General features: G+C 38.6%; 1 protein-coding gene across 3 annotated transcripts in view; it reads right to left on the bottom strand.

Annotated features, from left to right (window-relative positions):
* Window positions 1-24,404, bottom strand: part of prdm5 (PR domain containing 5) — a 243,768-nt gene that overhangs the window by 141,643 nt on the left and 77,721 nt on the right. For all 3 annotated transcript variants that reach the window (XM_078411286.1, XM_078411294.1, XM_078411303.1), the window contains 2 exons: window positions 22,515-22,599; window positions 21,894-22,051 (listed from right to left, as the gene is read on the bottom strand). In XM_078411286.1, the coding sequence (XP_078267412.1) occupies window positions 21,894-22,051; window positions 22,515-22,599 (243 nt within the window). The remainder of the gene's footprint in view (window positions 1-21,893; window positions 22,052-22,514; window positions 22,600-24,404) is intronic.

The following is a 24,404-nucleotide window of genomic DNA, read 5'->3' as shown; positions in this document are numbered from 1 at the left end:
TAGCTCCTTCAATATAAGATTGCTAACCAATTCCCTTCCACAGCTACAGTGGTGTTTGGGAGGTTAAATCAGTTGCTTACAACATTTAGCCAGTCAAACTTGCATGTGTTTCACAGGGGAGAAAAGCATTATCATAATAGTTGTTACAGCTGTCATTGGACTCTTACCTGGACATCTCCAATGCTAGGGTTGAATGTCCGATCTTCCAATCTACTTTGTTGCAGCACTTTTTATTATCTGCACTTTCTCTGTAGTGGTAACACTATATTATCCACTTTATTTATTTATACTTTTGCACTACCTGATGTACTCAATGATACGCCTCGATAACGCAAGGATTTTTTCACTGTATCTCAATACTCATGACAATAATAAACCAATGAAATTAGAAGAGAGCATCTTGTTCAATCTCACATTAGTTGAGATTCATAATGTTTGATTCGGTGCTCCACTTACTTTGCAATCGCAAGAGAAGGAAACAATAGACTGTGAGTTTTTAAGCCAGCGTTGGTAGCAAATGCAATGATTCCTAGTGAGTTGGAACTTACAGGAAAATGCTTAGAAACATCCATTACAGAATGTTTGGAATTGAGTTTAGAGATCCAGTGTGGAAACAGGCTCTTCAGCCCACCGAGTCCACGCCGACCATTCAAACTAGTTCAATGTTATATCATGCTCTTATTTGAATCATTGGTTAAGTTTCCTGCAAAATTTCACTCTTTCCTCCACCTGATGGGAATTATTTTTCCATTTTATTTCTATGCTGGCGAGAACACTGTGGTATATCTCTCTCACTGCATCAAGCACCCAGCATGTGAACGTCATCAACCTCAGCATTCTCCTGTGATTGTCTGTAATAATTGGCCAGCCTCTCTTTGTAGGGGTTTTGCATCTGCGCTTCAACACTCTTCACAGAATTCAGTGGTGTAGCTCAAATCTGCTGCCATTTCCCAACTAAAAAATTGCTTGAGTAACTCAGCGGGTCAGGCAGTATTTCTGGAAGACATATAAAGGTGATGTTTTTTCCATGTCCTCTTGACATGTCGTTTGACCCGCTGAGTTACCCCTGCACTTTGTTTTTGTAAACTAGCATCTGCAGTTCCTTGTTTCTCACTATTTCCCAACTCTTGGGCTATATGAGGCACAACAAGGCTATTTACTCCAATGAGTTGAGTTTAGTTTACTGAGTTTAGTATATTGTCACGTACCGAGGTACAGCGAAAAGCTTTTGTTAAGTGCTAACCAGTCAGCGAAAAGACAATACATGATTACAATCGAGCCATCTACAGTGTACAGATTCAAGATAATAACATGAATAGCGTTTAGTGGAAGGTAGAGCATTAGAGTCTGATCAAAGATAGTCCGAGGGTCTCCAATAAGGTCGATAGTAGTTCACGACTGTTCTCTAGTTGTTGGTAGGATGGTTCAGTTGCCTAATAACAGCTGGGAAGAAACTTTCCCTGAATCTGGAGGTGTTCGTTTTCACACTTCTATATCTTTTGCCCAATGGGAGAGGGGAGAAGAGGGAGTGGCCGGGGTGCGACTCGTTCTTGATTATGCTGGTGGCCTTGCCGTGGAAGTGAGAGGTATAAATGGAGTCAATAGAACGGAGGTTGGTTTGTGTGATGGTCTGGGCTGCATCCGCAGTTCTCTGCAATTTCCTGCGGTCTTGGATGGAGCTGTACATGGATTGTACATGGCTGCACAGTCATGGGTTTACAAGAAGTAAAGAAGGGGGCTGAGAACAAATCCTTGTTTGAGGATTATCATAGAGGAAGATTTGTCCCCTATCCTCATTAATTGGTTGATCAGGAATTCGAGGAAGAGGAAGAGGAGTCAATGAAGATAAGTGTTAGATAATTTAATATTTTAATATTTTTAAAATATTTAATGTTTTTTAAGTAGTTTGAATAAACGATTTTAAGAATAATTTGCATGCAGGTACAGCAGGCAGTAAAGAAAGCTAATGGCATGTTGGCCTTCATAACAAGAAGATTTGAGTATAGGAGTAAAGAGGTCCTTCTGCAGTTGTATAAGGCCCTGGTGATACCACATCTGAAGTATTGTAGGCAGTTTTGGTCTCCTAATTTGAGGAAGGACATCCTTGCTATTGAGGCAGTGCAACATAGGTTCACGAGGTTAATCCCCGGGATGGCGGGACTGTCATATGAGAAAAGATTGGAAAGACTGGGCTTGTATTCATTGGAATTTAGAAGGATAAGAGGGAATCTTATAGAAACGTATATAATTACAAAAGGACTGGACAAGCTAGATGCAGGAAAAATGTTCCCAATGTTGAGGGAGTCCAGAACCAGGAGCCACAGTCTAAGAATAAAGGGGAGGCCATTTAAAACTGAGATGAGAAAAGCTTTTTCACCCAGAGTTGTGAATTTGTGGAATTCTCTGCCACAGAAGGCAGTAGAGGCCAATTCACTGGATGAATTTAAAAGAATGTCCGATGGAGCTCTAGGGGCTAGCGGAACCAAGGGATGTGGAGAGAAGGCAAGCACGGGTTACTGATTGTGGATGATCAGCAATGATCACAATGAATGGCGGTGCTGGCTCGAGGGACCAAATGACCTCCTCCTGCACCTATTTTCTATGTTTCTAAGGACCCGCCTGCTCATTGATAAGTTAGACAGAATAATTTAAGACTCTACAATGCCTTTCCTGGAGGACAGGCAATATTGCAATTTGGAGACATTTGGTTTAAGTTGAATTATGTTCATTTCCAACTGACCAGTCACATTACTCCCAAACATTCAAAGCTTTAGGGAAATAATCAAGAAAATAAGAGTGGCAAAGGCTTATTATGGGATATCGATATTAACCCAGGTTGGAAATGTAATCCAATGTTAATATCTGGGAAATAGGAGATCGAGGCTCTGCTAAAACATTAATTAATAGATTAAGGTTAAATTATGGTCACAAGCAGATAATCCAAAACTAAAGAGTAAAAAAACCCAGCAGATGCTAGAAATCAAAACCAGACATAGAAAATGCTGGAAGAACTCAGCAGATCAGACATCATCAGTGGGAAGGTGGAGTAGTTGGCATTTCAGGTCAAGGACCATTCATCAGAACTGAAATAATAGGAAAACAAGAGCAAGTTAAATTACAGGGAGATGGGGATTCGGTTGGGAAAAAAATGCCTGGTGTTATCTGCAGATTGAAGTTGTCAAAAGTACCAATAATTTTAAACTATCTTCACCAGTTCAAGGTTGTATTCATGTTTGGTCACATTTTATCGACCAAAGGTAGCAGCAGTCTCACCGTGTGATGTGCTGTAAAAACTGTCCAGTAACATATTCACTCAGCCTATATCCATTCTATTTATCAGTTAAATAAACATGTATCATCCTGCTGAATTGTGTTATGGTAAGCTTGGAGATAGCCTTTCTACAATGACTATACCAAAGGTTTTAATTGTAAATCACCTGGTGGGGATCAATCAAATTACAAATATGAGATGTATGTCATGGGAAGTCTCATATTTTACCAATATTAATTGTGGAATGAATAATAAGCAATGTATGTGTGTGAATATTTAGATCAAATATCTGCCAAATATATCATTTGTAGCACCTTCCGGAAGGCTTTTTGGAAACCCACTGAGATGACATATAATGACCATCTTTCATCTACATTACACGTTACATCCCAAATATCCCAAATACATCCCAAATAACTCTGGGAAAGTTATTAAACATGACAACTTTACCTGATCTTGTAATGATTTTCCAAGTGAACTGTTAATACTTTCCTAATATATCAGGATTCCAGTATTTTCCTGGCAACAATGATAAAACTGTGTTTATTTTTTGTTTTCTCTTTTGAATTTCTCTTAAATATGCTACATTTTCCATTCACAATTTGAAGCGATTTTCCCACAATGTGGAAAGTCAAAACCACATTATTTTTGCAGTTCCCTCTGTTAGAGCTCCCAAGGTGCAGGCCATCAGATCCGAGGCATCTACAAATCTATTTTGTTGACCTATACTTGGCACTTATACCAGTGATATTGATTAAGTTCCTTATTCTCTTTTATCCCCAATTAATAACATAACAAAACCAATGGCGTGTTCCATGTCCCTGCAATTTCCTTTCTTCTCCAATGTTAAATTTCATTGTCTCAGTTTCTAAACTCTGTCTACAAATTTTAATTCAACTTAAAGCATCATTCACAGCCCAATTCATGGGAATCCCTACAGTATATTATCTGAAGAATCTGTTGCCAACAGCTATAACAAATTTATATTATCATCTTCTGTTGGCACCTAATTTGAATATTTTTTCAAATTTTCCCATCTTATGCTTTATGAAGTTTAGAAGGAGGAAAACTCTGGCTGTTCCTTTTGTGCCTAATGCACAATTATAAATTATCATCCTTCAGATATCATTATCCATTATTACCTCAACAATGAACCTTCTCCTTGTGTCCTGACCTTCCTATAGCCATTATATCATTACCTCATTCGTAACTATACCTCATTGTTATTCTGTTATTGCACTTCAGATTTTTTTTTTTGCATTACTTCAGATTGCATTACAATCATTGCACCATTCTGCTTTTTTTGAAATTTTCATTGCAAATAGTGTTTTATCTATCATTTTCATGTATACTGTGTACTCTATGAATTGCATGAGAACAAGGGATTTCATTTCACCCTGGTGTATATGACAATAAACTGATCTGATCTGAGTGACACCAACTCATCAACCACTATTTTCAGGATCGTCTTTGTAATTGATTTTGCTGCCTTGCAGTTCCAATTCACAACTACTCTTCTATTATCAGACATTTTCTGAAATGCTAATGCAATGAATGCTGTTGCATCCATCTTGTTTTAATGGTGAACATTTATGCCCTTGGGCAAGAGCTTGGGAATGAAAATGATAGTTTTGTTTTTGAATATTATATTATCTCCTCTGCAATAAGAATCAAAGATGACCATGTATCTAATCAGTTTTTCTTTTTATCTTTCTGCATTTAGAACATAAAATATAGAACAGTGTAACATAGAAATAGGCCCTTCGGCCCACCATGCCAGTGCCGAACATGATACCAAATTAAACTAATCCCTTCAGCCTGCACACGATCCATATTCCTCCATTACTATCTAGCCCATGTACCTAGTTAAAAGTCTCTTAAATACCACTGGCATATCTGCATCCATCACCCCCACCCCCCCCCCCCCCCCCCCCCCCACCCCTCCCTCCCTCCCCTCGCTCCCTTTCAGCATCACATTCCAGGCATTTACCAATTTCTGTGCAACCAACTTGCTTTAAACATCTGCTTTAAACTTTGCCCCTGTCACCTTGAAGCTATGCCCCCTAGCGCTTTGACATTTCCATTCTTGGAAAAAGATTCTGACCATCTATCCCAACTAAGCCTCTCATTATTTTATGCATTTCTATAATTCTCCCCTCAGCCTCCAAAGCTCCAGAGAACACAATCCAAGTTTGTCCAAATTCTCTTTATAGCTCTATCCTCTGATTCAGGCAGCAGTCTGATAAATCTCTTCTGGATCCTCTCCAAAGCCTCCACATTATTCCTGTAATGGAGCAATCAGAACTGTACACAATACTCCAAATGCAGCTTGACCAATATTTTATAAAATTGCAACATGACTTCCTGACATTAATACTCAATACCCCAACCGACGAAGGCACGCAAATGTCTACTTTAGTTGCTACTTTTAAGGAACTATAAAACCGGACCCCAAGAGATTTCCCCTTATATTTGATTTCCCAATGTGCAACACCTTGCCTGGTTTAAACTCTATCTGCCATTTCTCCCCCCATATCAGTAACTAATCTATATCCTTCTGTATTTGTTGACAGCCTGCTTCAATATCCACAACTCTACCAATTTTTGTATTGTCTGCAAACTTACTAACCAACCCATTTATATTCGTATTTATATACATCACAAATTACATAGGTCCCAACACAGATCCCTGGGGAATTCCATTGGTCACAGATTTCCAGCGAATAAAACATCCTTCCACCAGTACCCTCTGCCTTCTGTGGCTTAGCTAATTCTGAATCCAAATTACCAAGACAATATGGATCCCATGCATCTTAATCATTTGGATCAGTCAACCACTGGGGACCTTGTCAAATGCCTTCCTAAAGTCCATGTACATCACATCCACTGCCCTCATCAATCACCTACGTTACCATCGAGCAAATGTCGAGCAGGTTTGTAAGGTGTGACTCAGCAAGGTCACAATGCCAGACTGTCACTAATCAGCCTAACCTGGCACATCATAGATGCCTTCAAGGTCTTGTACATCAGCCTACTATTCAATTACTCACATATCCTACTCACGCTTTCACATCAATTTTTCTTTGCGATTATAAAGCATTTTTTCTGGTACCTTTCTTTGCCAGTTTAGATGATTTAACCTGCTACTAAAAAGGCAAAACACCAACTCAACCTAAAGCAAATCAAGAGCATACATTTTATAATGAATTGTTGGAAGTGCAACATGTAAATCGTGGTATACTTTAGAGATAGCGATTGAGATAGTGACAATGAATGGTACAACACACAAAAAAAGGCCCCTGGGCCAAGCAATCCATGCTGACCATCAATCATCCATTTTCAAGGACCTTACATTATCCTCTCCACATTCTCCTTAATTCCCCGAATTCCTCTACAGCTCACCTACACACCAGGGGTAATTTATCTACCGACAGTTAACCTACCGGCCTGCATGTTTTTGGGATGTTAAAGGAAACCCGAGCACCTGAAGGAAAGCCACACAGGGAAAGCCACATAGGGAAAACATGCAAACTCCACAGAGCCAGCACCTGAAGTCAGGACTAAATCTGGATCATTAGTGCTGTGAGGCTGCAGCTCCACTAGCTACATTAATGTGCTGCCCTAAATGCAATTAATTTTGGGATTCCTGCTTTAATGTGTTATCTTAAGCACAAGATCTAATGTATTTTGGTGATGAACTGAAATAATGTCCTCTAGTTCTTATATGAAGGCTTTGTTAATAGATTTCCCCTCTTACCTAAGCAAAGCCTTTAATAACTTTCTCTCAGAAGTGAAATAATCCTCAATGAAGCAATAAAAATGTTAAACATTTGCAGGCAAGACGAAGAAAAAGGTAACAGATACTTTTAACCAGTCAGTCATTCTGTAACACGAGCTTAAGATACTGATCCTCTGTATTTAGAAGCATGTATTTACAGTAGTCTAGATTATCTGAATTGCACCAGAACCATCCATTTATCTTGGTTAGTAACAGTTAAAATATTAGGAGGATGAAGGGAGGAAATCGCTGAAAGAAAATATCAGAAAATGCAGTGAATCGGAAACTGTGAAGTCATATATTCTGAGGTACACTATAATAGCCTGTGTGGGGAGGACACTGTCACCTAATTCTCAAAGAATCGTGAAACAGTATATTAGCAAAGCACAGTAACAACACATTTAAATCATCAGGAGACTAAAGGTTAATTGTGTTTTAGTTAAAATACGTTTTAGAGAAAAGTTCATTTTTTTCTTCGTCAACAACTTTCAGGATGTCAGCTTCTTTTTTTGGTCCACTGTAAAAACCTTATAAGAAGGGCAGTTAACAGACTGTGCAGGTCAACTTCAAAACAGTCAAAGACTAATCCAAGAAAATCCCCATATCATACCTTAGCTCTTCTGCCAGGTGGGAAAATAATCAATGTCATTCGCAACAACAAAATCCTGTAACATTAGGCTTGGTGCATTACATGTTTTTTTAAGGGACACTGGCTTTCCAAATAAAAACATACTATGCTTAAAGGCAAAGTACCACCAAATCTGTCATCAATTGATCTTGTAGAAGCACATAGCTTCAATTTAGTTTTAAAAAATCAACAGAAGGCAACTAAAAAAGAGCAATATGGGGAGAAAAGATGAAATATGAAAGTAGGCTAACCAATATTATAAAAGAGGATTCCAAATTTTTTTACAAATATATAAAAAGTAAAAGAGGCAAAAGACAAGAGTGGACATTGCACCACTGAAAAATGACGCTGGAGAAGTAGTAATGTGAAACAAAGAAATGGTGGATCATCTCCAAGGACATTAAATAGAGGGCCACCATCGACTCCACAGTCAAAAAGGCCCAAATGAGGATGTACTTCCTGAGGCAGGTGAGGAAACACAATCTGCCTGAATTGCCTGAATTGGACAGGCAATGATGGTCCAATTCTATACTGCCATCGGAGAGTCCGTCCTCACCTTCTCCATCATGGTCTGGTTTGGCTCAGTCACCAAGCACGACATCTGGAGGCTGCAATGAATCGTTCGATCAGCTGAGAAGGTTGTTGGCTGCAACCTTCCCCCCATCGACGAACTGTACACTGGGCCAGGAAGCGAGCGGGCAAGATAATCTCTGATCCTTCTCACCCTGGCCACAAACGCTGAAGCACTTCCCTCTGGAAGGCGATTCCTGATTGTCAAAGCAGCCACAGCCAGACATAAAAACAGCTTTTTTTCCACGAGTAGTAGCTCTACTCAATAACCAAAAGTCTGTAGTCTCTTCATGCCCTGGTTTATTTCACTCACATGTTTAAACTATAATGTTGTATTCTTAATGTTTTAATGTTTTATGCTTTATTCGTAATTGTTTTCTGTATGTTCATGTTGTTTACTTGCGAGCGGAGCATCAAGGCACATTCCTTGTATGTGTACATACTTGGCCAAAAAGCTTCTTCATTCTTTCAAAACATAGAAAATAGGTGCAGGAATAGGCCATTCAATATGATCATGGCTGATCATCCAAAATCAGTACCCTGTTCCTGCTTTCTCCCCATATCCCTTGATTCCATTAGCCCTAAGAGCTCTCTCTAACTCTCTCTTGAATACATCCAGTGAATTGGCCTCCACTGCCTTCTGTGGCAGAGAATTCCACAGTTTCACAACTCTGGGTGAAAAAGTTATTCCTCATCTCAGTCCTCAATGGCCTACCCCTTATTCTTAAACTGTTATCCCTGGTTCTGGACTTCAACATCGGGAACATTTATCCTGCATCGAGCATGTCCAATCCATTAAGAATGTTATATGTTTCTATAAGATCCCCTCTCAACCTTCTAAATTCCAGTGAATATATAGCCCAGTCGATCCATTCTTTCATCGTATGTCAGTCCCACCATCCCTGGAATTAACCTGGAGAACTTACGCTGCCTCAATAGCAAATTTTGGTCCACATTGGAACTGTAAATTGGAACTCTACAGTCCATAGGCAGCACAATGGCACAGCTGCTAGAGTTGCTGCCTCACAGCACCAGAGACCTGGGTTCAATCTGACCTTGATGTTGGCTGTGTGGAGTTTGCATGTTCTCCCTGTGACAGACTGGGTTTCCTCAGGATGTTCCTGTTTCCTTCCACATCCCAAAGACATGAAGGTTTTGGGCTAATTAGCCTTGGTAAATTGCCACCAGTGGGTATGAAAGTGTGATAAGGTAAAACTAGCCAGATTGGGTGATTGATGGTCAGTGAGGAGTCAGTGGGCTGAAGGGCCTGTTTCCATGCCATATCTTTAATAATAATAATAATTAAAGATGGCCAAGGTCACAAGCCTGCATCTCTAATAATTCAATTTGGTGAACCCAGACAAGTCATTTGATCATTGTAATATTGAAGCAGCAACAACTACTGAGAAGTTCAATCAGTGAAAGCTTGAGTATTGAGGGGTGAGATGGTGATGGGAGGAAGGGGAAGAGGAGGAGAAAGCCTTGTAGAAGTCAAATTAAGACTGTCCAACATACATAAAGTGAATTCCTTAAAAAGGAGAAATAGTCTCAAATAACAATTAACTCAGATCAGAATTTTCCATTACTTCTCAAAGGTAGTCTCAGCTCTACCAGAAACATCTGATGCACACTTTCCTCAAACAAAGGAATGAATGGACTTAGTAATAGATATAGTGGGATTCAAGGGTAACCTAACAATGTTAGACAATAGACAATAGGTGCAGGAGTAGGTCATTCGGCCCTTCCAGCCAGCACCACCATTCAATGTGATCATGGCTGACCATCCACAATCAGTACCCCGTTCCTGCCCTCACCCTATACCCACTGACTCCGCTATCATTAAGAGCTCTATCTAACTCTCTCTTGAAAGCATCCAGAGCATCACCCTCCACTGCCTTCTGAGGCAGAGAATTCCAGATTTACAACTCTCTTGAGTGAAAATGTTTTTCCTTATCTCTATTCTAAATGGCCTACTCCCTATTCTTAAACCGGCCCCTGATTCTGGACTCCCCCAGCAATGGGAACATGTTTCCAGCCTCTAGTGTGTCCAATCCCTTAATAATCTTATATGTTTCAATAAGATCTCCTCTCATCCTTCTAAATTCCAGTGTATACAAGCCCAGTCGCTCCAGTCTTTCAACATACGACAGTCCCGCCATTCCGGGAATTAACCTAGTGAACCTACGCTGCACTCCTTCAATACCAAGAATGTCCTTCCTCAAATTTGGACACCAAAACTGCACACAGTACTCCAGGTGTGGTCTCACGAGGGCCCTGTACAACTGCTCTTTGCTCCTATACTCAACTCCTCTTGTCATGAAGGCCAACATACCATTACCTTTCATCACTGTCTGCTGTACCTGCATGCTTACTTTCAAACGATGTTTTCAGACAAACCAAATACCGTGCTGCAAATAAAGGAAACACCTAACTCTTTGGCATCAGATTCCTTCAGATTTGTGGGTGGAGTAGGGACCTACCTGATGAGGCTACCCCATTTTCTGCTCCTTTCCAGTTAACACTCCCCCATGACCATATTCTCAATATTGGTCAATTTGATGTTTTTCTTTGACGAGCTGGAACAGAGAAGAGTCGGCCATTTTGTGGCCAGAATGGACCCTCCAAAATGTGTTGTGTGATCCATATTGCCTCTCAGGACCATGTCACAGAGGAGACGAAAGATACATTTTCAGACTGGAAAGGGATAAAAAGATGTATTTTCCAAGCAAAACGAAAATGAATGCCCATTGAATGGAAGAAACATATTCACCCCTCAACATAGTACGGCATGAATAATGCAGCACTCATCACCAGTGAGGACAGCAAACCAAGAATGCAACAAGGGCAACACTGCATTATGCATCCTTCTTTTGCAGGGATCTTCCATTAATCCATACCTTATCTAGGCTAGACCAAACAACTCAGTACAGAGCCAAACTCTTGGTATTGTTGGTGAGTTATTCAGAAACTAAGAAAAAAAGGGAATGCCACTAACGTGGTGGAAGCCTCACCTGAGGAGTTTTAAAACAGTCTCCAGCATGGAATGAGGATGTTTATATCATCAGTGACACACAATGTGCGGCAAAAGCAAATATCAGGGAAGTAAAAGGAAGCAGCAGAACACATTTCCAGCAAATCCCTTTGATAAAATAATTTGATTGCACCTTATTTGATATGTTCCGTGATACCTTCAGAAGTGACCTTAATATTACATGCTTAGGGGTACAGGTATGTTGGTATTTCAGCAGTGAATGATGCATGGCAGGCCTGTAAACTGTGCAGTGAATTAAAGTATTTTTCAATTAGGATCGCCTATACAGATTTTGACTGTATATTTTCTCAGTAATTAACCCGCCGGTGGTATTGATTGCACAATAGGCTCGACAAGTTTGATTTTACTCCTTCCTTCACAGTCAATTCTGCAAGTGGTACCCTCTGGTCTGGATAAGTAAGTGAGATGTGCAATTAACTCCTTGTATCTTCCAAGATCTAAAATAAGATCTGTAATAATTCAATTGGGGTGCCCAGACAAGTGGTCTGATCATTGTAATATTGAAGCAGCAACAACCACAGAGCACAATCAGTAAAAGCTTGGGTATTGAGGGATGAGATGGTGATCGAAGGGGAAGAGAGGGAGAAATGCTCTGTATCTTTGTTTAACGCATCTGTATCGCTATACTTATTTCAGAATCTACTTGTGGTTTATCATTAGCATGAGTAAACTTCATTATAAACATAGAAACATAGAAAATAGATGCAGGAGTAGGCCAATCGACCCTTTGAGCCAGCACCACCATTCAATATGATCATGGCTGATCATCCAGAATCAGTACCCTGTTCCCGCTTTCTCCCCATATCCCTTGATTCCTTTAGCCCTAAGGGCTATATCTAACTCTCTCTTGAATACATCCAGTGAATTGGCCTCCACTGCCTTCTGTGGTAGAGAATTCCACAGATTCACAAATCTGGCTGAAGAGATTTTTCCTCATCTCAGTCCTAAGTGGCCTACCCCTTATTCATTCATCGACCTTTACTCCCAGAGGTACAAGATATCCCATTTATCTTCACATAAGTACTTGAATGAAATGGAAATCACATCTAGTCTCATATTATATTCTCACCTGTCTGATATTTCCTTGCTGAGAAGCTCCATCCAAGACCACAAGAAATTGCAGCAAATTGTGGACGCAGCCCAGACAGACCATTACACCAAGCAACCTCCCTTATATTGACTCCATTTATACCTCACGCTGCCTCAGCCAGCACATAAGCAAGGACGAGTCGCACCCTGGCCACTCCCTCTTCTCCCCTCTCCCATCAGGCAAAAAGTATTGAAGTGTGAAAACGCACACCGCCAGATTCAGGGACAGTTTCTTCCCAGTTGTTATCAGGCAACTAAATAATCCTACCACAACCAGAGAGCAGTGCTCAACTACTATCTACCTTTTTGATGACCCTTGGACCATCCTTGATCGGATTTGTCATAAGGTCATAAAGAATAGGAGTATAATTAGGCTATTAAGCTCATGAAGTCTACTCCGCCATTCAATCATGGCTGATCTATCTCTCCCTCCTAACCCCATTCTCCTGTCTTCTCCCCATACCTTCTGATTATGCTGCTTTACCTTGCACTAAACGTTATTCCCTGATCATGTATCTGTACACTGTGAATGGATCAATTGTAATTATGTATTGTCTTTCTGCTGACTGGTTAGCACACAACAAAAAGCTTTTCATTGTACCCCGTGACACATGACAATAAAGTAAACTGAACTGTTTTGCAAGTGTTTAGCTCATCCCATTGATAGAATGAAAGCTTTCTCAATACACATCAGTCAACTGCCTCGAAATCCAATCGCATTGATCAACTAAACCCATTGTACTATTGAATTAATGTTAATCGTGCTTGCTGCTGAATTCATCATCAAATGAGAGGTATTGGAATACACTCAAGAAACCAATCAGCAGGGCAAAAAGAGGACATGAAAATAAGCTGGCAGACAAAGGAAAATCCAAAGAGATTCTGTGGGTTAAGAGTAAAAGGGTGGCTAGGGAAAGAATGGGTCCCCTTAAACATCAGCATGAATGTCTTTGTGTAGAACCACAAGAGATTGGAAAAGATACAGTATTTTTCATCCATTTTCACTGAGAAGATCATGGAAGCCAAAGAATTGAGGCATAAGAGTTTTGATGTTTTAGATCATATATGAGTTACAGAAGTATTGGCAATTTTAAAGTGAATTAAGGTGAGGCCTGACCAAGAACATCTTTAGACCTTCTGGGAAGTGAGGGAGAAAATTGCAGAGGCCCTTGCAGAGGTACTTACATCATCTTCAGCTTCAGGCGAAGTTCCAGAAGACTGGAGGTGGCTAATGTTGTACCAATATTTAAGGGCACCAGGGACAAGCTAGGAAACTACAGAAAATGATTGAAGGGGATTCTTAGGGACAGGGTCTACAAGCATTTGGACAGGCATGGACTGATTAGGGATCGTCAGCATGGCTCTGTGTGTGAGAAATCATGTCTCACAAAAATCTCACAAATTTTTTGAAGTGGTCTCCTATAGGATTGGTGGTCACCAGCAGGGTAGTGGGCATTGTCTACATCGACGACAAATTCCTGCTTGGTAGGAATGTCTAGGAAGTTAAATCACATGGAATCCAAGGTGAGCAAGCAAATGGATTCAAAACTGGCTTGGAGGATGTTAGTTGTGGAGAGCTATTTTTCTGATTGGAGACCTATGACTCTGAGGCGTACCACTGTGGTTGGTGCTGGAACCTCTGTTGTTTGGTATTTAGTTTAGTTTAGATATACTGTGCAGAAACAGTTTTTTTCGCCCACCAAGTCTGTGTCGATCAACGATCCCCATACACTAGCACTATCCTACACACTAGGGACTATTTACAATCTTTACTGAATCTTTACTTAACCTACAAACCTGTACGTCTTTGGAGTGTGGGAGGAAACCGGAGCACCCGGAGAAAACCCACATGGTCACGGGGAGAAAGCACAAACTCTGTACAGACAGCACCCGTAATCAGGATCAAGACCGAGTCTCTAGCAAATTAAAGCAGCAACTTTACCTCTATGCCACCATGCCATTACATGCATTAACGATTTGAATAACAATGTAGTTAACTTTATTGTAAGTAAATAACTGCAGATGCTGGTACAAATCGAAAGTATTTATTCACAAAATGCTGGAGTAACTCAGCAGGTCAGGCAGCATCTCAGGAGAGAAGGAATGGGTGACGTTTGGGGTCGAGACCCTTCTTCAGTCTGAAGAAGGGTCTCGACCTTTCCAGTATTCAAAGTATCCAGATTATAAAAATAAGCTACTTCCTAATTCAAAATATTGTTAAAAATCTTTTAATTAGTTACAGTATATTTTCATGCAAGTCCAGGCAGTTCACTTCTGACTTGTAAGTCTCTCCTCTGACCATGTTTTACTGTTTAAAAGCAAATGCCTTCAAATATTTTCCCTTGGTCTCCTCAGGCCACACACAAATATTTTCCCTTGGTCTCCTCAGGCCACACACTAACTGTAATTGAGAGGGATTCTGCTCAGAAGATGCTCCTAAATGGTTGTTAGCACAAAAAGACTTAAGAGAAACAATAGCAAACAAGGAAAAAGGAAGAAGAAAATGCTGTAAAGCTGTGGTAACCCATATAGCAAACTGCTTCTGTTGTCCTATTGTGGGTGCAGTTTCTATTTCTTCCCTTTGTTGCCTGTACAGATGTGCACAAACTGAACACAAACTGAGGAGACTGTTTTCTCTGATTAGATGAAATCACAAGCAGCTAATATTCAAAATTGTTAAGGCAAATTTGTGCTCCATCAATGGATGTTTCTGCTCCCTTCTGTGCTATGTAATTAAAAATATTGCACATTGTAAATGGTGGAGCTCTGATCCAAATTAATGACTGTCAAAGGTCAGTATGAAACACAGAAGTAAATACCCTGAAACATTTCAGATTCCATCAGTACAATGCATCATTTTGAACAACAAAAAATGTAGTAAATGCCAGTTTACTACCTGTGTAGAAATGTCCAAACAATGTTACAAACAGCTTCATGCACTCACATACAGAAAACCTCACAACAGTCACTTGTATAAAAGTAATTTATTTGTCCTGATGCAAGTGCCAGTTTTAGCATTTTCACGGCTCATTTATCTTCATCCTCTGAAATGAATCTGTTCGTGTGACAATCTACAATCAATAGTGACATACAATAATCTTTCTGCTGTGAGATAATAGTGACATAAGGCCTCTGATACAACTGGAGATAGAGAGTACCACCACTTAATAGGTCCTATCCACAACTTTGACAGCAAAATTATTACCTCCTATGTAAATATAAACAGTAAAAACAGCAAAATGAATGTCGCCAAGTGCCAACTTAGACATGAGCACAGCCCAAGAAAACAGTTTCTGAAGTGGTTTTAAAGTCTTAGTTCAACAGTCAACTGCTGCTGCCTTTGACTAAACTCGAGTTAAAGATTACTTGGCTAGGTCAAAAGATAATTTGCCAAGACTGAAATAAAACATGGGGTTGACAGGAATGACAGCAAAGGAATTATCATTTTGAAAGATTCTTCATCCACAGTCGGTATTACAAATTAAATTAGGATAGGGTCACAGGCCAAGAATAGCAGAGAAAATCACCATCATTGTTCCCATCGCACTGATTACAAAGTGAATGAAACATGCTATAAGTAGTATGCTATAAGCTGGAAAGAATGTTGAGAAGATTTATGAGGTAGAGCAGGTGAAACTTTATTCCTTGGAGCACAGGATGTTGCAGGGTAATCTTATAGAGGTGTATAGAATCATGACAATAGACAGTGAGAATGCAAAGAGTATTTTTTCCCAGTGTAGGGAAAATAATTAATAGGAATCTGAGAGACAACTTTTTCCACACGGAGGGTGTTGGGTATATGGAACGATGCGACAGATTAAGCCGGTAACAACATATAAAAGACATTGGATAGGTAATGATTAGGAAAGGTTTAGGAAAGGTTTAGGAGGATATGGTCCCGGTGCAAGCAAATTGGACTAGCTTGGATGGGGCATCTTGGATGGTATGAATGAATTTATGCAAAGAACAATTTTTGTGTTGTATGACTCCTTGACAAAAGAGATCTGACAGATTATAAATCTTACTTACATATCTACTTGTATGTCCAACAATAGAAATTAGTAAAACATTCCAAACCCCAGTGTTATAATATTCTACTTTCTATATTCCTCTCTCACTACGCACCCAGCAACTCCCTCCCTTTCCTCCCTACACCTTGGGAGTAATGGATCTTACCACAGGTTCTACTCCACAGCAGCACAGCAATATGCTGCAGTCTCCACATAAACAAAAAATCCAATAAAAACTCAGCAGGTCAGGCAATGTCTGCAGTGAGAGAATCAGGATCATGATTTTTCATCAGGTCCTGCTTGATCTGCTAGTTACTTCATTCACTGTGGGGTTTTTTTTTCAATTTACATTCACTTCATAATGAATTTATCAACAATTTAAAATATCATTCATTTTGGTGGGTCGAGGTTATTAAAAAAGACTATAAGAAATATTGTTTTAAAGTCTTTTATCAAACAATTTCGATTATTGAATTATAAAGGTCTAGAAACCCTTCCCCAGTGGGAAAGATATGCTTAATGGCTGATTCATAGTGGGCCAATGTGCGCTTTGTGCAAGGGTTCACCATGGAAAAACCCTTGCATGGGAGCAAATGGAGCACCAAGGTTTGTAGTGGGGAGAGAACTGAAGGAAATGCATCCTACAGGAATGGGAGATCAGGGCTAGATGCATGGGTGAGCTGGGGGTGGTGGAGACTTCAATACAATGACTGTAGGGAGTTGAGGAGGGAAGAACCAGATAGTGGTAGGCAGGGGCATTATGCAAGTGGCTAGTGTTATAGTCAATTGGAGTTACATTGATGGTAATCTCAAAGAGTACCAGCTGTAAATGCTAAACTGAACGAATGGCTGACTTCAGCCAATCTCAATGCCAGACTCCACAATCTGAACTTCATAAGGAATATACCCTTTTAAATAACACAAAAGCTTTTCACATTTATTTAAGGGCACTTTCTGTGAGAGTGACCAACATTTTCCATTGCACATCCACATTAGATTGACTACCACAACAGCGGTGTCAACATGTGCAATGCATGTCATTAGACTCGGGCACTTTATGGAGAACTCAGAAGCAATTAAATGAACATCAATAACAGCACCGAAAATATTCAATAGCCACCTTATTAAAATTGCAATGTTACCCACAAATAAATAATGCACCTTACAATATGTCAAAGCAGTTTAAGAAACATCAAATTTGGAAAATGTAGCCTTGGAATCCATCCTAAATTAACAAAATTGGACGAGCTTGTCACTCATTAATAAAGTGTAATATTTGGCTGCCTGAGGAAATATTGTAAACTTACGAACTGATTGACTGGCAATTCTAAAGAGGGATCAAATTTTGAAAACAATGAGGAACTGATTTTAGCAGTTGAAACATACTATTGTGGAAGAAAGCAGTTTCTCAAAATTTTAAGGAACATTACGATTAACATTATAACACATGGAAATATGCAGCTTTTTCACATAAATTGACTTGTTCGTTGTCTGTGTTTTGTATGTGTCATATTGTCCAGATATAGTGTGTTTTTACCACTGTGCTTGCATCTACAGAAAGCAGGGGTGGCGGAGGAGGGTTCAGTAAGTCATGCTACAATTTAAATTAAGAGGTCCAATATATGTGAATGCAGAGGATAATGTCTTCTTTATTTGTCAGAGATGTCATCCATTTCTACAAATAATTCTTCCTGGAAAGCAACATCTGAATTATACTGTCACTACATAATATGTAATTTAAAGAATCTGTCTGGTACTTTACATGGAAAGGTTGTTTGATCCACTATAAATCCTACCATATAAATTATTTTAAGGTTATAACTAGTTCAGTGGATAAGAGGAAATTAATGTAGATGGAGAATTTGGAATTTTAAAGAACACATTTGATACAATTCTACAAGATCAGAGCCCCAGAGCTAGATAAAATAATGGAAAAAATTAACATGACAATGAACAATAACAAATCCCTCGAATCCAAAAAAACCCACAACATTTGACACATGAATATAGTAAACAATTTGAAAAATAAATGGTGTTATTCATTATGGTATCAGGGTCTGTATTGTAAGGGTACAGACATTTTGTTGCAATTATTATAGGGCTTTGGTGAAACCATATATAAAACACAATATGCATCTTGGTCACAAAAGCCTTAGAATAAGTGCAACTAAGGTTCTTTGGATGAACTCTTACCATAGAATAATATTGAACAAACAGAGATCAAGTAGTTTGGGGTAATATTCTCTGGAATTCAAGAGAAGGAAACGTACGCTCAGTCAAACACATAACATTTTTAAAAGGCTTGACAAAAGCAGTGCGGGGCAGCTGCTTTCTCTGGCAAGTGAGCTCAGGACAAGAGAATTATAATCAGAAGGTAAGCCGTAAATTAAGCTAATAAGGCTATAAATTCTTAGAAACGATTTTATATAAGACATCTATAGATGCTCAGTCCCTAAGAAAATTCAACATTAAGGTTGATGCAATTATATAGACTAAAATAATCTAGGGATAAGGGAAAAGATCAGGAAAATTTGGTTAAGGTCTCAGATCAATCATGATCCAATAGAGGAGTAGCCATAAGACTCCCAGATACTATTTCTTATACTCACACCTAAACTAACTATGACACTGAAAAGTGGACGAACCAGCCGGGTGAAAGAAGGATAATGCAAGTCAGATACCGCATTTCAAGATGGAGAAATTGCAATTTATTTCTAACAACTGAAAGCAAGTTACTTAACAGACAAGTCAAGCAATCAGTCAATTGCAGTTAAATACATAGATAAATAAATAGATCAATAGCTTTAATATTCCCTCTGACTTTAAATCTTGTCAACAGCCTGAATAATGGAACAAACTATAAAGTATGCGTTGTGCTTAGCAATCTCAAAGTCCAGATTTTTTTTAATCCATTTAAAATTAGATAAAAATTCAATTTTTTTATGAATTGATTTTTTGTTGACTGTCATTCCACATTTTTTTTTTAAAAACAAATCTGCCTAGATAAAACCAGGCAGAAAAAACCCATGTATTAACATTTGCATCTGTGTCAGTCAATAAATTCCATCTACTCACCACCTATCTAATTTTGAACTGAGGAAAATGGTTGCCCGCAATATCCCAGGAACATTTGGGATATCAAAGGCTTTCTGCTGTCTGGAATAACAGTTTCAAATGTTGAAATGTTCAAATGTTGATTGTTGTCAGGGGGAAAACCAACAGCATGCAATTGTCATGGGCATAACTAAAAGCTTTAATGACTGATTCAAATTTCAAAATAAAACCTGGACCCAGAGGGGAAATTCAGATTCCATGAATTTGCAGCATTTAGATATTGTGTATGATTATAGAGAGCATGAACAAATATGCCATATGTAGTTGCAGAAACAAAGAACTGCAAATGTTGGTTAATGCACAAAAGGACACAAAGTGCTGCAGTAACTAAACGAGTCAGGCAGTATTCCTGGAGAACATGGTGATGTTTTGGGTCGAGACCCTCCTTCAGACAGATTATAAGAGGGGTGGGGGGTTGAAAGAAAGCTGGGAAAGGCAGGACAGAGTGTGGCAGGTAACATGTCATAATAAGTGGAGGGGGGGTTGGTTAATATGCAGATGATTGGAGCAAAGGGCAGAGATAAGAAAGGAAGGAAAGTGGACTTGCCCCGTTGCTAATCATTTTAATTTCCCCTTCCCACAATGACCTTTCTGAATGAGGCCACATGCAAACTGGAGGAACAACACCTCATATTCCACTTGGGTAGCTTACAATCCACTGGAATGAACATTGAATTGTACCATTTTAGGTAACCCGTCCACCCCACTCCTTTCTCCCACCCCTCCCCCACCCTCCATTAAACCCCTCCCCTGTGCACCACCTTGACTCTAATCTATTTCTCCCCTCCACTCATCCTCCACCCCTCCTGTCACTTTCCACCCTCTGGCTTTACAATCCATAACTCTTCAAACCTGTTTCATACCTTCTGTATGTCATATATAGTTCTTAGCAATGTACAATTGAAGGAAAACATCAATTAGATATTACAACATCAAGACAGAAATTAAAATGAAATTGTGGAGTCCCAGAAATGCCTGTGATTTATATGCCTGAACTATTTTGGTCACACACTTGAGGATGTTAAGATTATTTTTATAAAAGTTTCATGGCAAAGTACTTTGGACTCTGGAATATAAACAGAAAAATGCTGGAAATTCTCAGACCACGCAAGATCCCAAGAAAGAACAAAATTGGGGATTCAGGACTATAACCCTTCATTAGAATAAATGAATATCAAAGATGCATAAAGTATAAAATCAATGATAGACACAAAAAGCTGGAGTAACTCAGCGGGACAGGCAGCATCTCTGGAGAGAAGGGATGGATGGAGTTTCGGGTTGAGACCCCTCTTCAGACATATAAAACCAATGTATGTGCAAGGAAAGGGGTGGACGAAAGGGATTAAAAGAGATTCTCAATGGAGTGAAGGACAACAGTAATTTAAATTAAAAAAATTAGATGGAGTAAGCCAAAAAAGCACAATAAATGGAATTAGCAAAATATTGTGGCACGTGGTACCAACACCTCCTAGATGACAAATGATACTCGAATAACATCTTGTTAGTTATGTATCACATGATAAAACCGAAGGTCTCAGCATCACATCACTAAAATTACAATCAATCAATGCAGAAATCATTCTACTAACTCAGGAAATAGAGACGTTTGTTCAATGTTCAGGTAGCATTCATTTAAAACTTTCCAAGTACTATTCATATAAAACTGCTCCATGACATCTTTACAGCAAAAATAAATATTTACATTGCAGAACACACCTGCTTTCATAACTCAAAGTTATCCTGCATCGCTAATTAGTACATGGAATCTTTCTCATAGTTTCAAATTGGACCATAAAGAGTTTGAAAAGTGCTAGACTTTCAATATTTTAACAAAGATACGAACATTAACGTTTCCCCTATATAGAATTAAAATTGGTTGGGGCAGATTTTTAGGAACACAATTAATTTTGGACAGCATCTTAAAACCAAAGCAACAATTGAATGAAATTTGACATGCCAAACACCACCCAAAATTGTATTTTGTATTAACATTTAACTTCTCCTACCTGCATTTAAAAATTACGTTTGCAACAATAAAAAGTGTTCAACTGGGAAATTACCAATGACTTACCGAAATGCAGAGCTTCCCCAGGTCCTTGTGCTGTGGAAAGGGTGATGTCAGTCAGTGTAGATTACAAACATTGTAATTTAAGCAAGTGCAAATTTATCAAATCAAGTGGGTAGTAGGCCATTTTTAAAGTTATTTTATTTTTGCAGTCATTTGCAGGGTTAATCATGTACGTGTGTATTTTTATATATACATATATTATATATATATATATATATATATATATAGCTATAGATGCACACACAAAACATATATACATATATACGCACATGTACATAAAAATATGTATATATTATACTAAATTTATATTTACCTTCTTATGATTCTTGTACACATTCCTATGAGCAAAGCCTTTTCCACAAAGTTTGCATTTGTATGGTTTGTCCTCACTATGGATAATTTTATGCGCAGTTACTTGATCGAGACGTTTGAAAGATTTACTGCAGACCTCACAGGTGTAAGGGCGTTTCTCTATGGAGAACAAGCAGCAAGTATTAAACTGTCAGTTTGTAAAAGGGGAAAGATGAAAGAAAGACTTTATCCACTGAGGGAATCTTGCAATTAAGTCAACACAATTAAGATAAAACCAATTAGACAGACAAGCTGCATGCCTTTTGGATTATGTGCATCAAATTACTTTGTAGAACAAGCTCGGGTATATCTTCTGCAATTTACACATCTTAAACTAGGCCTTCTAAATACCAAACTCTCTTTAATTAGCTTCAGTCAAAAGAGAATGACTTCAAAGAAAAATAGCTTCACACCATGAACATAAATCAGCTCTTTTTCAGATTAGGAAGAGTTAAGAAGCTATGACAAATTTATTTTGTGTTACTTAATCACCAGGAAAGCGTGTCACAAGGCAAATCCTAGAAAGTGAAACTTTGCATTATCTGCATTTATGCTTTTGCAAGAAACACCACGTTAAAATTACCTGAGTGGGTAATCATATGGCGCTTCAACTGGTTTGCTGAAATGAATTTTTTGTCACACTCCTGGCAATTGAAGACCTCATGAATCTTGAAATTTAAAGATAAAAAGTGATTATTGCATGCAAGGAAGGTATCAGATCAAAGGCACAGATTTTCTAAGGTTGCTTTGAGGAAATTTAATGACTTTTCTGCCTCGGGCCGTTATCATTTACAATTGCACTGTAATTGCCTTCCTAATAATCTCTTAAGAGTATGGTTATGAAAATAAAACCCAACATTTTAAATAGTACAAGATTAGAACTCCATGTAGGAGGAGGGATGTCAGTTATATATGAACGATTTTCAAAGAATTTTTAATTGAGAAATTAAGTTTGAGATATTGTAATTAAACTAATTGCAAGAGATTTGATGACCTAAAAGTTCAGATTTGTCTATTAGCTAGAATGTTCTATGATATTTGTTGAATTGACAACTCATCACACTTGAATTATGTTTGAAATGACTTTAAAATACTGACCACCTTTTAAAGCTAGAGTCATTGAATAATTCTCCCGTTCATATATTTTCATCCATAAATCAACACTACCCTGCATATTTGTCAGCATAATACAGTAGAAAAACCCCTTAAAACAGACATATTTATGTAATTCCTATGAAACTCTTTAATAAATTCAAATCTAGAAAGTACAATCATAAGCTGACATGCACAATACATTGGTAATACTAAACTGATTTTCTGGACTATTGGATATTATTCCAATTAAGATTCCAGCATTTTTTTAAAACATTTTACTCTGTGTTACAATAAATTGTCCAAGGCAACCTGTGAACACTGGAAACAGGATCCTAGTTAATTTAAAAGGGTTTGTGGTACAAAGCACAAGTGAATTGAATGGGAGCTGGGAATGGGGATCATATTAGTCAAAAGGGAGCATGCAGACCAGGGCACTGTTAGTGTCAGAAGGGAACAGTGTGAGAGGGGCCCGAGTGAAAATAAGGCCCCCATTAAAGAAGTTGAATATGGGAATCGGGACCCCATTGAATTATAAGGGAAAATGGATAACGAGTAACCAGGATCTCGTTGGTTTGGAAAGGAGTGTTAGAGAACTGTGTTCCCGTTGTGTTGGAAGGGAAGCAGGAACTAGGCCTGAATGAGTCGAAAAGGGGCATGGCTAAAATCATCTGATAAACCAGATGCCAAATCATCTGGATTTCCAGGTAGTCAGATAGCAAATTATTGGAGTAAGTAACTACGATAGCAATGACATTTTTGAATTTTGTAAAGGAATAGATTGTGAAATGGTAATAACTATTACAACTTTATTTGAAATCAGAGAAATTCTCTGCAGCTTTGGTTACACAGTATCAAAACTATTTCAAAGCCGTGGAGTGCATGGTGTAAAATGATAATGATGGCAGTAAAACTCATAAATTATAGTCATGAGGAACGTCCTGAAATATTTTGATTTCCATCACAGCATAGAAGGCGAAGGGGAAATGCGATATACTGTTTTAATATTGCCAGGAATCTTGGTAGAGCACACAGGAAAAGATAATTTCCTCTGGTAAGGGAGTCAGTTGCCATGGGTCATTGATTTAAAACAGCCTCTGAGAGAATGTGAGATGTAGGATTAGGATAAATTGTGTTGTTTGACTAGTCATTGGAGCATAGAATATTTTGCCACAAAAAGTAGTTAAGGGAGACATCATTGCATCTTTCTAAGAAAATGAAAAAATTAATGCAGAAAGAGTAGTACAGAGGCAATAATTTTGGATTATTTCCTGCAAAGACATGGCACAATTGCAATTTGATAGAAAATCATCATCCGTATATTGACTCTCCACTGATTCGCTACTTAATTATTGAGAGATTTGGAACTTTAAAGATTGTA

This window comes from Rhinoraja longicauda, chromosome 1 (assembly GCF_053455715.1).
Source record: "Rhinoraja longicauda isolate Sanriku21f chromosome 1, sRhiLon1.1, whole genome shotgun sequence".
Taxonomy (NCBI): Eukaryota; Metazoa; Chordata; class Chondrichthyes; order Rajiformes; family Arhynchobatidae; genus Rhinoraja; species Rhinoraja longicauda.
Note: the sequence above shows the minus strand (reverse complement) of the source record. Positions and strands in the feature narration are given on the sequence as shown.